Genomic DNA, 11971 nt, shown 5'->3' on the forward strand with positions numbered 1-11971 from the left:
AGTGAGCGTGTTTTACTGTACTTATAAAACAAAGTAAATAGTGAGCAAAATTAAACATAAAACGTAAACTTCAAAGGGGAGTTTATGCCCGTGGGATTACACGGCATATGAGCGTTTTTACTCGCAAGCAATTGTCACTGAAATCACTTGGGAGATGGTGCAAGGGTCGATCTTATCGCCACAGAAACTTTCTACCATACTGTATTTAAAAACAACGTGCAATATTATTAGGCAACATATTAATCTAGACTGAGCAACCTTGATAACAGTGGAATTATTATTGGATTGGATCAATACACCCACAGCTATTATTACCATTCATAATATTGTTCTTTATTAAATTTCACAAAACCTTGCGTAATAAATACGATACGATAGGATGTGAGATAGTTATTTTTATAAGCATAAAATTACTCAAGTTTATCTTAGAAACGCAGATGATCACAACAGCGCAAATCAAAAAATATAAGGCACGAGTATCGCTTGTAACATTCCGTGTAGCACGCAGTCTGATGTCCGCGTAATTGTGATCTACTGTTCCCAGAAGAATCGGTACCTACTGCACCGAAAATGCCACCCCTGCACCTAGAAAATTGTTAGTGAGACTTATGGCATGTTTCGACTTCCGTTAGTTTTTGTAACCGGTCCGGGTTTGTGTTTTCCTATACAATTTTATGCTCTTTAAATGTTAACAAAAAATATTATATCTAATTTTGTAACATTATCCTTTATCTTTTTTAGAGGTTTCATTGATTAGTGACGTAGCGACTGATTCTACTGGCGCAGTATTATTAAATTGATTTTTACTTAATTAAAATCAATACTGGTTGCATAAACATTATTTTCTACGAATGAATTCTGATACTTCAAACATCCATTTTAGTCACAAAGCCGGTCAACAACGTAAGCATATTGGTAAAACACTCGCATCCAATCAACGTCACAACAGACTCACCCCCTTTGCAAAAAAACAAGTGTTTGCACTCATAAAGAATGAGAGCAAATCTGTGCACAATGATTATTGTTTATGTTTCCATATCACCCACGAGTAGAGCCTATTGTTATTATCCCTGCTTTGTATTCAAAATAAACGATCAAATTGCCATGAACTGTAAGTTGTATTCATTGTAGGTATTTTATTTAATTTAAGTCTTAGACTTTAATAATATCTTCATTAGTTGTGGTGTAGGCAGTTCCATAAACCAATTACAAAAGCCTTTCTTCTCACAGATGGGACACCATGGCATGGAGGGATTAGACATGCTTGAGCCAGGATCTGCAACATCTATGACCACACTTGCTCCGATGGGAGAAGGAGCACCACCACATCACCAATTACACGGCTACGGTGCAATGAATCACGTGATGAATCATCACCATCACACCGGTGGCCTGGCTCACGCTCCACCAGCACATTTAGTACACCCCGGTGCTGCATTGCATCCTGATACTGATACGGACCCGCGCGAGCTCGAAGCTTTTGCTGAAAGATTTAAACAGCGTCGTATTAAACTTGGCGTAACGCAAGCTGACGTTGGTAAAGCTTTAGCTAACTTAAAGCTTCCTGGTGTTGGTGCACTATCACAAAGTACAATATGTAGATTTGAAAGTTTAACGCTGAGTCACAATAACATGATAGCCCTAAAACCTATACTCCAAGCTTGGTTAGAGGAGGCCGAAGCCCAAGCAAAAAATAAGAGGAGAGATCCGGATGCCCCGAGTGTCTTACCAGCCGGTGAAAAAAAGCGAAAGAGAACATCTATAGCCGCGCCGGAAAAGAGAAGCCTCGAAGCGTATTTTGCCGTACAGCCGAGACCATCTGGTGAGAAAATAGCAGCTATTGCGGAAAAGTTAGATCTTAAAAAGAACGTCGTCCGAGTTTGGTTCTGTAATCAAAGGCAAAAACAGAAACGTATGAAGTTCGCAGCCCAACACTGACCGTCGGGTGGCGGCGCTGCTCTTCTCTATCCAGGAGCTGGATACGGGTACTGAGTAGCCAACCGCTCCTACGTTAGCCTAGGTCACGGCTAAAACCGTCGCTCTTGGGGCTCCGGCTCATGAGTGCTGAGAGTATCCTGTCGTAAGCAATAATATTATCTCGTTTCCAACTCGTTCTTTTGATATCCTTAAAAATTGTTCGCAATTATTACTTGTTGTACATATTGTTACAGATTATGGTTTTACCTTAACGACTCTTTTAAATTTTCAAATCACAGGGTACTTAATAAATTATTATTATACATATCAACACAAAGAACAAAAGTCGCTTCTCGTACATATTAATTTATGTTAGCAATACTTTTGTGGAGATTTTACAAGGAAATTTGGAAATCAGGATTTTAAAGAGAATGTGCCTTGCAAATATTCAATATTCTGTGTTTAATGTTAGTAATTTCATTACTGCGTGTTGCAGACTCGAAATGGATATCAGAAAAGGATGTCCGCTAAAAATGTGCACTTATGGTCTTGATTGCCACCGTAGAACGTACGTTTCAATGTCATTGAACAATTAATGTTTTTAATCAAGAACTCTATTTATTCGTGGGAGCAATTGTTTGGAACTGTTCAGGCAGGCAAGTCCAAGAGTGTACATTTATATAACGAACGACAAAGTGTACTTGAGACTGTGACTAGGTAAAGAGTAAATATTGACATAAGACGACAATTATTTAGTTTTAAATATTTTTTAACAAATGTTATTTTATTTATATACAGCTATGGTTCTAGTAAGAGTTGATCACCAAATACTATTATATACTATACTGTTTTATTATATTATTATTGTTTCTTACTGTACAATACATTTTACAAAATAATTACGGTTTTAAAATGACACTCTACAGTAATCTTTTATAGTAGGTTGATTATAACAAATAATACTAGGTTTTTTAATAAAGTTTCACAAAACGGCACAACTTTTACTATAAGGAATTAGTAGAGAACTTTAGCCAAAATAGAAATAAACCTCATTGTAAATATGTCACATTTCAATCACTAGTATATTTAAAATAATAATTAATATTGTAGTCAACAATTAGTACAACGCCGCTGGATTTTAAAATACATTTGCATTACACGTTTTAAAAGCCACAAATCTAGATTGAGTTAGGGTGGCTATATTTTATTTAGTGAAACATTTTCTCTTTTGAATTTCTTAAAAAGATATCTGGTCTAAACGCGAAGGAACATTGCGGTAAAAATATTTTAATACTAAACTGTATATATAGAGATAGAGAAATAAAATGTGCAATGTAACTGCTAGGAATATGATAAATTTTATGTATAAAATTATAGATAGATTATTTTTTATTTCGTTGGATTTAGCCAAGCATTGGAAATGGCTTTAATTATCATTTAACGCAAGTTTCCTGTAATTAGTTGTAAAATAAGTTTAATTAGTATTTGTAGAAATGAAAAGCCTATTTATTGTTTAGATATAATTCACCTGTCTTTCCGACAATGCAAACTTATACTTATTTTATTCGGCACGAAAGAATGGGGCCAATAAAGTAATAATACATAATTGTTCGATTGTCGCCATACACATCTAAAAACAATGCATTAAATTTGACAAAATATCCACCCACCAGTATTTTTCTATTGGTTCCTTTAAGCTTTTTTGTACATATTTAATAAATAATAGATGATAGGCCACATTCCCGCGACATTTACCTTATATAACAATTAGTTTCAAAACTAAGTCAGTACTAAGTTTAAGTAGACATTAGTGGTTTCTCTTGCAGTTCAATTATTCTTAATTATTATATCCTGCTATGGAATGAAAAATGTCTTGTTTCGAAAACCAATAAACAATAAAATAGAATTATTAGTAAAAAATCGTTTTATTTTCCAACTTAAAAAAGTTATAAAGTTATATGAAGAATTTAAATGGCATGCTGTCACTTTAGTCTTTAGGTTATTACTAAAATACATATGTTATTAATTATGAGGTTTAATCAAGGAAACCTAGAATTATCAAATTTGTGCCAATGGTAAACTTAGCTGAAAAAACTCATGTTACAAATTCAAGGCCCAAACTTGGATGAAACCTGGATTTTCCAAATGATTTGGACCTTAGAGTTGTTACTAATCAGCTACAGAAGTTACACATAATTACTAACCTGATATTTTGTTATATATATAACTATTTTATTTTTAAGAAAATAAAGTCAACGAAAAGTAGATCGATTGCAACTTAGCTTATTCGATGGTACACTAAAGGAAATCCTACTTAAAAATACACTCTTCAAACGTATGATTACCATAATTTATAGACTGATATGTGTAGGTATATGTGTTAAGCTTGATACAACAAAAAGTGAAGAGTAAAATACATCATTAGATCTCCATTTCTTAGTATACAGATAGTAGATAATTTCCGATTTAAGTTTTTCTTCTAATCGCAACAAGTACACTAGACCTACGCTAGACAAACCTTAATTTGACAGGTATCGTGGCAAAAAAAAGTGTATTTGAGGCTTGGTATAATTTTTTTGGCGGAATTCAGAGCAGTGATGGCCTAGTGGCTTCGGCGTGCGAATCTCATTCCTAAGGTCGTAGGTTCGAACATCGTCTGTTCACCAATGGATTTTCTGTCTATATGCCCATTTATTACTCGCTGGTAAGGTGAAGGAAAACATCGTGCGGAAATGCATGCCTTAAATCCAAAACGTCGACGGCGTGTGTCAGGCGCAGAAAACTGATCTACTAGCCTATTTAAAAAAACAATAACGGAACAGATACAGAAATCTGAGGCCCAGACCTTATAAGGTTATCAGATTAAAGATTTCATCAAAGTCATGAGGACCAGGTAAACAAAAATATACATAATCGCAGCAGACGCGATATACCAGCTGCTAATTTTTCATTTTATTCCACGTACGTAACTTTTTCAAAACTTCACGTATTTCAACTAAAGTGCCCTTGTGGCTCCGCCCTTGGGATTAAAATACGACCATCTTAAATTTGCCCGTAAGAGCTATAACTGAGTGGATAGTGGTATAATTTAATTCCGGATGTCCATCGATAAAATAAACGATTCCTGCCGGTACCTGCACTTTGAGCCAGACATAATTATGGACCTTTGACTTTTATCGTTATCCTAGTATTACTCGTACTGCTATAAGAAGATATTTAATTATTGTAATATCAGTAAGAGTACCCTTTACACGAGTGTTCCTATATTTGACTATATAATGTTTCATATTACAGTGGAATCTCGATAAATCGAACGGCAAAAAAAAATTGAGTTAACGAGTTTTCAAATTAACAAGATCTTCGAGATACATATGATTTAACTGCTGAAATATCGACGGACAGAGGCGCGATTTCTAAGTGTTTTTTTCGATTTGTTGAGTCGAATTTTAATAACAATTCTACTTACATTTTGTACTACATATTTTTTTATATAAGACACGACAAAAACAATATGTTAGAAGCCCCGAACCCGAACATTCATTTTGGATGTTTTGCTATTATTTCGGGGAATTCCAAGTTAGACGTCATTATATTTTACTAACTACTTACGTCTCCTTTTTTAAATTCGAGTTATAGAGAATAAATATGTATTATGCATACTTCACAGGGAAATAACATTTTGTTCGAGTTACAAAGTCTAAATAATTAAAGATACCGCGTATTTAGGGGTTTCAGCGGAAGAGAATGGCAATGAAATTTTTTCGACTTACTGAGGATGTCGACTTAACGAGGTTCGAGTTATCGAGATTCCACTATTTTAAAAATGTAAAATGTGTGACCATAAAAATTTGAATCCGTAATACCTATCGGTAATATCTTTTATAATATCCTAAGACAGTTAATTAATGACAAAAAGGTGATTTTTAACAAAAATTGTAGTGCTAAACTTAAACAATTGTCAAATGTCCCGATAAGAAAACATTTAAAAATCGAAAAAATATAAACGCGAATCGATTAAATTTGTACATAGTTTCGACCACAACATTTCGAGTGCTTTACGGCAGTCGTCAACGTAAGAGTAGAGTATATTAATTAGTAGAAAAGGATTTTTCCAACTTTTTATAAGTTTAATTAATTTATATACACGATACTCGATCAAAACATCGCTTTAAATAATAACTATTGGCTGGTTCGTGACAACTTTAAAAAAACAAACAAAAAAATAAAAATAAAACTAATCAATTACGTTGTTTGAATTAAAATGTTGTTGAAACGGTCGGGCGCCTCAGGCGTTTAACTTATTTCAAGCTGTAGTTAGTGTTTACTCGCTCTTAATTCGCGCAAAATGTTTAAATAGACCTGGTTTGCACCCCAAGTTAATCAATAAATTTAATTAAATACTGCTGCCAGCGTATGTGGTTGCTCTTTCACTTCGGAGAATTTTCGAAATGGACTTTAATACCTTTAGTCTGTGGTCCATTTACAGAATACGCATACATTCAACGATAAATAAGTAAATTAGTATATATGAATTCATTTATTTATGAATCTCTCGTTATTCTAATATGAATTAGAAAGTGATGAAGTTAATGCTACGAATACTACACTTTACATTTATCTATATGTTTATAACAATCAAAAACACAATATTTACAATTTTCTTAAAATACATAGTATTAATAACGTAAATTTAAAAAATAAATAAGTAGAAAATTAAAAAAAGGTTTGGTCCATGTGGAAGTGTACCTTTAACGCTGTAGGTAATAGTGCTGTAAAGTTTGTAGAATAAGGATTTTACCTACCAGACTACCAGATTTGTGAAAGAAGAGCTGAGAGAAACGTTGGACAAGCTACAGTGGAGCAATGCTTGATTCCAAGAAGACGTTTCAAAATGAACGTTTAAAATAGATTTCAAAGAACTTTTTAAAAGATGATCCAAATCCCTTAATAGAACTGAATGATTCTATAGATGATTCTAGAGCGAATTACATAGTTGGGAATAAAAAGACAGAATTTTAAAATAACAAGTGCTGAGTGAATTTATAGGGAGACTAAAAATAGTCAGCCCATAAGATCAACTTGTTGATAACCAACTCCTGAAGAGAGTTCGTCTCTCTTGAATGTTAATTTTAAGGGCTCTGAGTAACACTGTAATAGATATATTTCTGTCTTTGTCCATTTTTATTGAATTAAATGCACTTTTGACGTCAACTTTCAACAACACATCAAATTTTTCGTTAGTAAAAAGAGAAAACGTGTATAGCGGCTTCACAGCCTTTAGTACCAAAGCCAAGTTGTGTTGGTCCAAAGATTTTGTTAAATTTACTCATTATATGTTTTACCGAAATTGACTAGGTTAGGTTAGGTTAGGTTATCATCGGCAATCCACCAGCCACCAAGGTTGCCTTTTATAAAATGGGGGTAATAGCTTCGTTATTTTCCAGCAAAGCATTTTATTTATAAGTTTTTAGTGCTTTTAGAAAAAGACGAGCACCTGTTTCACCAACACTGAATGATGTTAAATCTTTTAGTTGTTGGGGTGACAGCCCATCCAAGCCAGCAGCTGAACCTGTTTCAAATAAATTTATAGCGCTTAGAATTTCTTCCGTAGACTGAATTTGAAGGCAGGCCTATCTCTGATCCGTACGCTCAACGCGTAGTCTTTATCTATGTATAGATTATGTACTCAACAGAGACGCTATAGTATATAATTATATTGTAAGGAATAATGCGGGCAGGATTACTTGAACTCCAAATACTGGAAAGAAAAGTTTTGTAAAAACTACAAAACACTACTGTCAAAATAAATTATTTAATAATTAGCGTGTTAGAATAACATGAATATTTTTAACACATTAACTTATTTATTAGCATTCCAAAATGTACCAAGACGTAGGACTGTTTATCTCGTAAGTATGCTAAAATGCTAAAATCCCGTGGATAATTATTTAAATTGGAAATTTATTATAAATATGTTTAAATAATATAAGAATGTTATAAAACTTTTGATTCGGACGAAAATTATTAAAAAGCATTTCACTAGCATAATTTCATAAATACAGTTCTCCGCATAGATGTATTTTCATGCGTAGTAACAAAACTGCTTAAAGTTAAATATATATAATATAATCTTTCAAGACCCAGGTGTATTTCTGAGTCACCTTTATTTCGAATTGGAGAGTTTGTCTTTTATTTTCGTGCACCTGAGTATTCATATTCATATGTTGTGAAATCGTTTTCACAGAAATGTGTTGGTGTGTTCTCTAGCTTCACAGTAGAAACGTAGTCAAAAACGTGTGTTTAAACAACCCGTCGCCGGAGGCTGATTCACCCCTCTATTCGATGATTGTTGCCTAAGCCTAATATTAGATGTATAGAGATTAGTCTTGTATTGTGTAACACAAACAATATTTGGCCAATCTCACTGTTGGTTTAACGTTCTAATTGGATGAATGTTTGCCTATGCTCGGACTGATTTGCCTACAAGGGCAATTGAATACATATATGTATACGAAACAGCTACTATATTGTCTTCGACCGTAAACTACGGCGGTCAAAGAAGTTGTCATGAACTTAATATGTTGCATGCTCAAATAACTTTAAGTTGGTGTATGGCTCGCCAGGTAGACAATGGGAACACTCTACACGGCTATAAATAAATCAATTCAAACCGCGTGGGGTGTCCATGCTGTCTGGGGAACCCTAAATTTTGCCAGGGAGTCACTAAATCACCGTTATTGTTAATTGTAGTGTCCGAAGAAATACCGTTACCCGCACCTACATATATTATCAAATAAATGTTGTTAATAATGTTTGATTTAGGGAGAGTCACTAAGAAAAGGTGCCTCACCTTGAGAAACGGCTTTGAAATTTGTAACTGAATTATATTGTAACTACATTTATAATTTAAAAATTCAAAATATTCCGGAAAATCATTACTAACGTCATAAAAATAAATGTATCTACATTTACTGCGTACTCTCCAATTGAAGAAAAGAACCAACGAGAAATTCTCTTTTATTTTTTTATAAAACCGGAGGCAAATGGGCAGAACATCAGGTGATCCTCCTGCCCGTGCCCATGCCATGGACACTCAAAGCCTCTCAAAGGGCTCGCAAGTGCATTGCCGGCCTTTTAAGAATTATTGGCACGCTCTTTTCTTGAAGTACCCTAGTCGAATTGGTTTGGAAATACTTCTGATGGTTCCATACAGTGGTGGTGCGCGGCAAACTGCCTTAAGAGACGCTCATTTGTGGAACGGCGGACGTCGAGGTGATACGGATAGTATTTTGTATTCAGCCTTGACGTCCGATGAAACTCAGCTGCAGGTAGAAGATGCAGTAGAAAATGCGGTAGAAGATGCAGAGAGAGCAAACATCTCTACGAACGCCAAGGAATCAAGCGAATGACCGCGAAACTGAATGTTGTTCGATAAGTCAACGCCCAGTATTCCAATGTTAGCTGAGGCTTAAAGGAGAGTATCTTCGAAGTGAGGATTATTCGCCAAGTATTTAGTTCTACAAGGTGTTTGTATGGAACTGCAACCATTACACCTTGCGTTAGTGACAAACATAATTAAAAAAAAACTAAACCAAATAGCCTTTATCAGCAGTAGGCTTGGTAAAATAGGAGTACGCGTTAACATTGAATAAACACACGTTTTCGATATATTTTTTTACACTAAGTATTTCTTTTAGTTTAACAGCCGGACACAGCAACGGTTTAATAAAGTGAGAATCGACAATACCATTATAACGGTTGTCACATATTGATAACGTGCATAGCGTATACTTTAAATTCAGTTTCCCGCGAAAACAAAATGGACTACCAAAATAACAGATACTGGCTAGCTCTCAAATACCTCAGATGCAGTAAATCTCTTTCCCACGCCTCTTTGCGGGCTTTGTTTGGGAGTTCACATTTACTAGCAAGGAACTAATAATTTTTAAATGGTATAATGGTTCCAGAATAACACCTACCTATATATAACTTATCTTCCACGATTTATTACTGATACCCCGTCAATAGTATTTGAACACAGCGTAAGTATAAAACCATGTACGAGAATAGCAATAGTTTTAAAGGTCATTAGATGAAAATTAGTATCGATCTCGATATGATGTCGACGCCGCCGCCCAAACTTCCCGCTATAAATAACTCACTTTATTCTCTGCTTAAGCTTATTTGTAAGCTTTAAAGCTTTTATGAGAATGTAATATAAACCTGTTAAGATTCAATTAGCAATTTCCTAGCGATTCAAGCCTGAAAAATATAAGAACGAAACTCGTCCAAACAAAGAGCTTACATCTCGTATGCGGCAATTTTTAATGTTATATCTCCAATTACATACCTCCATCTCAATCAGTCTTATTACAGTTTCAATTACCACTCATTGGTCACTATTTGTGGCATTTCGTTTACGTAAAGATTACAGTTATTTTATAATATACTAAGGTATAATTCTTATGCATACATTTAATACTAGTTAGATCTAAGAAAATATTTTATATAATATGTACAAGGGCATCTAACAGCATATTTAATGACAGCTTTTTTAAAGATTTTTCATAACACAGATCAAAATTTTCCTAAATTTCCAAAGAATTTTATTTTAACTATGCAAGATGCTACTATATACAGTATACACATGCAAACTAATTTAGCATAATAATAGCTACTCTAGATTTGGGGTAATGTAGTTGATACGAGCGGAAATAATCTTATAAAGCTAACTTTGAGACAATGGTGAAAAGCTGAGAAGTTGGAGGAACAATAGTACCTCATTCTATACAAGGAATTATAGGTGTTCATTATAACATGAGAGTAACTCAACTCGTGGAGGGTTTGGATAATTCTTTTCACAAAGGTTCAGTCTTCGAATCAGCGGTAAATTTTTTTTAAATATATAATAGGGGGGCAAACGAGCTTGCGGGACGACCAAAAAGGGCAGTCTACGCAGCCCATGGACACCCATTTTTAGTGGGTGCGTTGCCGGCCTTTGAGGGAGCAGTAGACTCGCTTTTCAAACATTTGGAGGTCGTATCTCTGAGGACCCCCACCGGGAGTCGATTCCACAGTTCGCTAGTTCGCAAAAGATGATGTTGATTATATTTAGTATAGTTGTTAACAATAGGTTTCCCAATATACTAAATAATAAAATTACAATAGCTCGATTATACCCAAAGCCATATTTTATTAAGTAAGCTTTAGATTTCAAAATTATTTACATTTAGTCATTAGTCAACGTCCCTTTGTATTCGGATGTGGAGTAAAAATAGGTTTCTTACCAGTGGGAAAGAATTCTTATTATTATTAAACTATAAAATAATACTTGCTACATCACTTAAGAAGTGAAGGCAATACAATCATATGGATAATGTTACTTTTATGTGGAACACTTGAGCAGCACTTGTAATAAAGTTATACTACGCTCGCCATGGATCGCAATGTTGTATATATATAGAGTATCTACATCGACATATCTACCTATATAAATTCTCGACAAAACTGTAATTGATTGAAAGGTTTCCTTTCCATTTCTGTCTGTAAATATTAATACAATATTCTTTTATTTAATTCAGTAAAGCTAGGAGATTTTTATTTTTTTATTGCACAAAAAAAACGGGCAGCGGGCTCACCTTATGTTCAGTGATACCGCCGGCCTTGGACACTCTCATTGCCAGAGAGCTCGCGAGTGCGTTGCCGGCCTTTTAAGAAATCAAATCAAATGGTACGGAATTAATTTTTCGAAAAAAAGTTACGTTTACTGCGGTAAATATATCGATTTCTGTATGATATGATACGGTCACAATATTAAAGCTTTTGAATCTCAATTTATGTATATTTTTACAGACACAATTTATTACTGATTTTTATATAAATCCTGTTGTATATTTAATTTTCCCTTATTATATATATTCCAAAGTATTGCTTATAATTTTAAAGAGATTATCCTACTCAATATACCCTGTGGCGAATATAACAATATTTTCTATCGTCGAGTACAGGAACAGTAATTATGACTATCATGCTAGAGGTCGTAATACCCATAATG

The 11971-nt window shown here is 34.2% G+C and overlaps 1 protein-coding gene across 1 annotated transcript in view; it reads left to right on the forward strand.

Annotated features, from left to right (window-relative positions):
• LOC125062849 (inhibitory POU protein) overlaps positions 1-3299 on the forward strand; it is a 31421-nt gene extending 28122 nt beyond the window's left edge. The window contains exon 4 of the mRNA XM_047669045.1: positions 1216-3299. Within this exon, the coding sequence (XP_047525001.1) occupies positions 1216-1938 (723 nt within the window). The 3' untranslated portion in view covers positions 1939-3299. The remainder of the gene's footprint in view (positions 1-1215) is intronic.
• The last annotated feature ends 8672 nt before the right edge of the window (positions 3300-11971 follow it).

This window comes from Pieris napi, chromosome Z (assembly GCF_905475465.1).
Source record: "Pieris napi chromosome Z, ilPieNapi1.2, whole genome shotgun sequence".
NCBI classification, from domain to species: Eukaryota; Metazoa; Arthropoda; class Insecta; order Lepidoptera; family Pieridae; genus Pieris; species Pieris napi.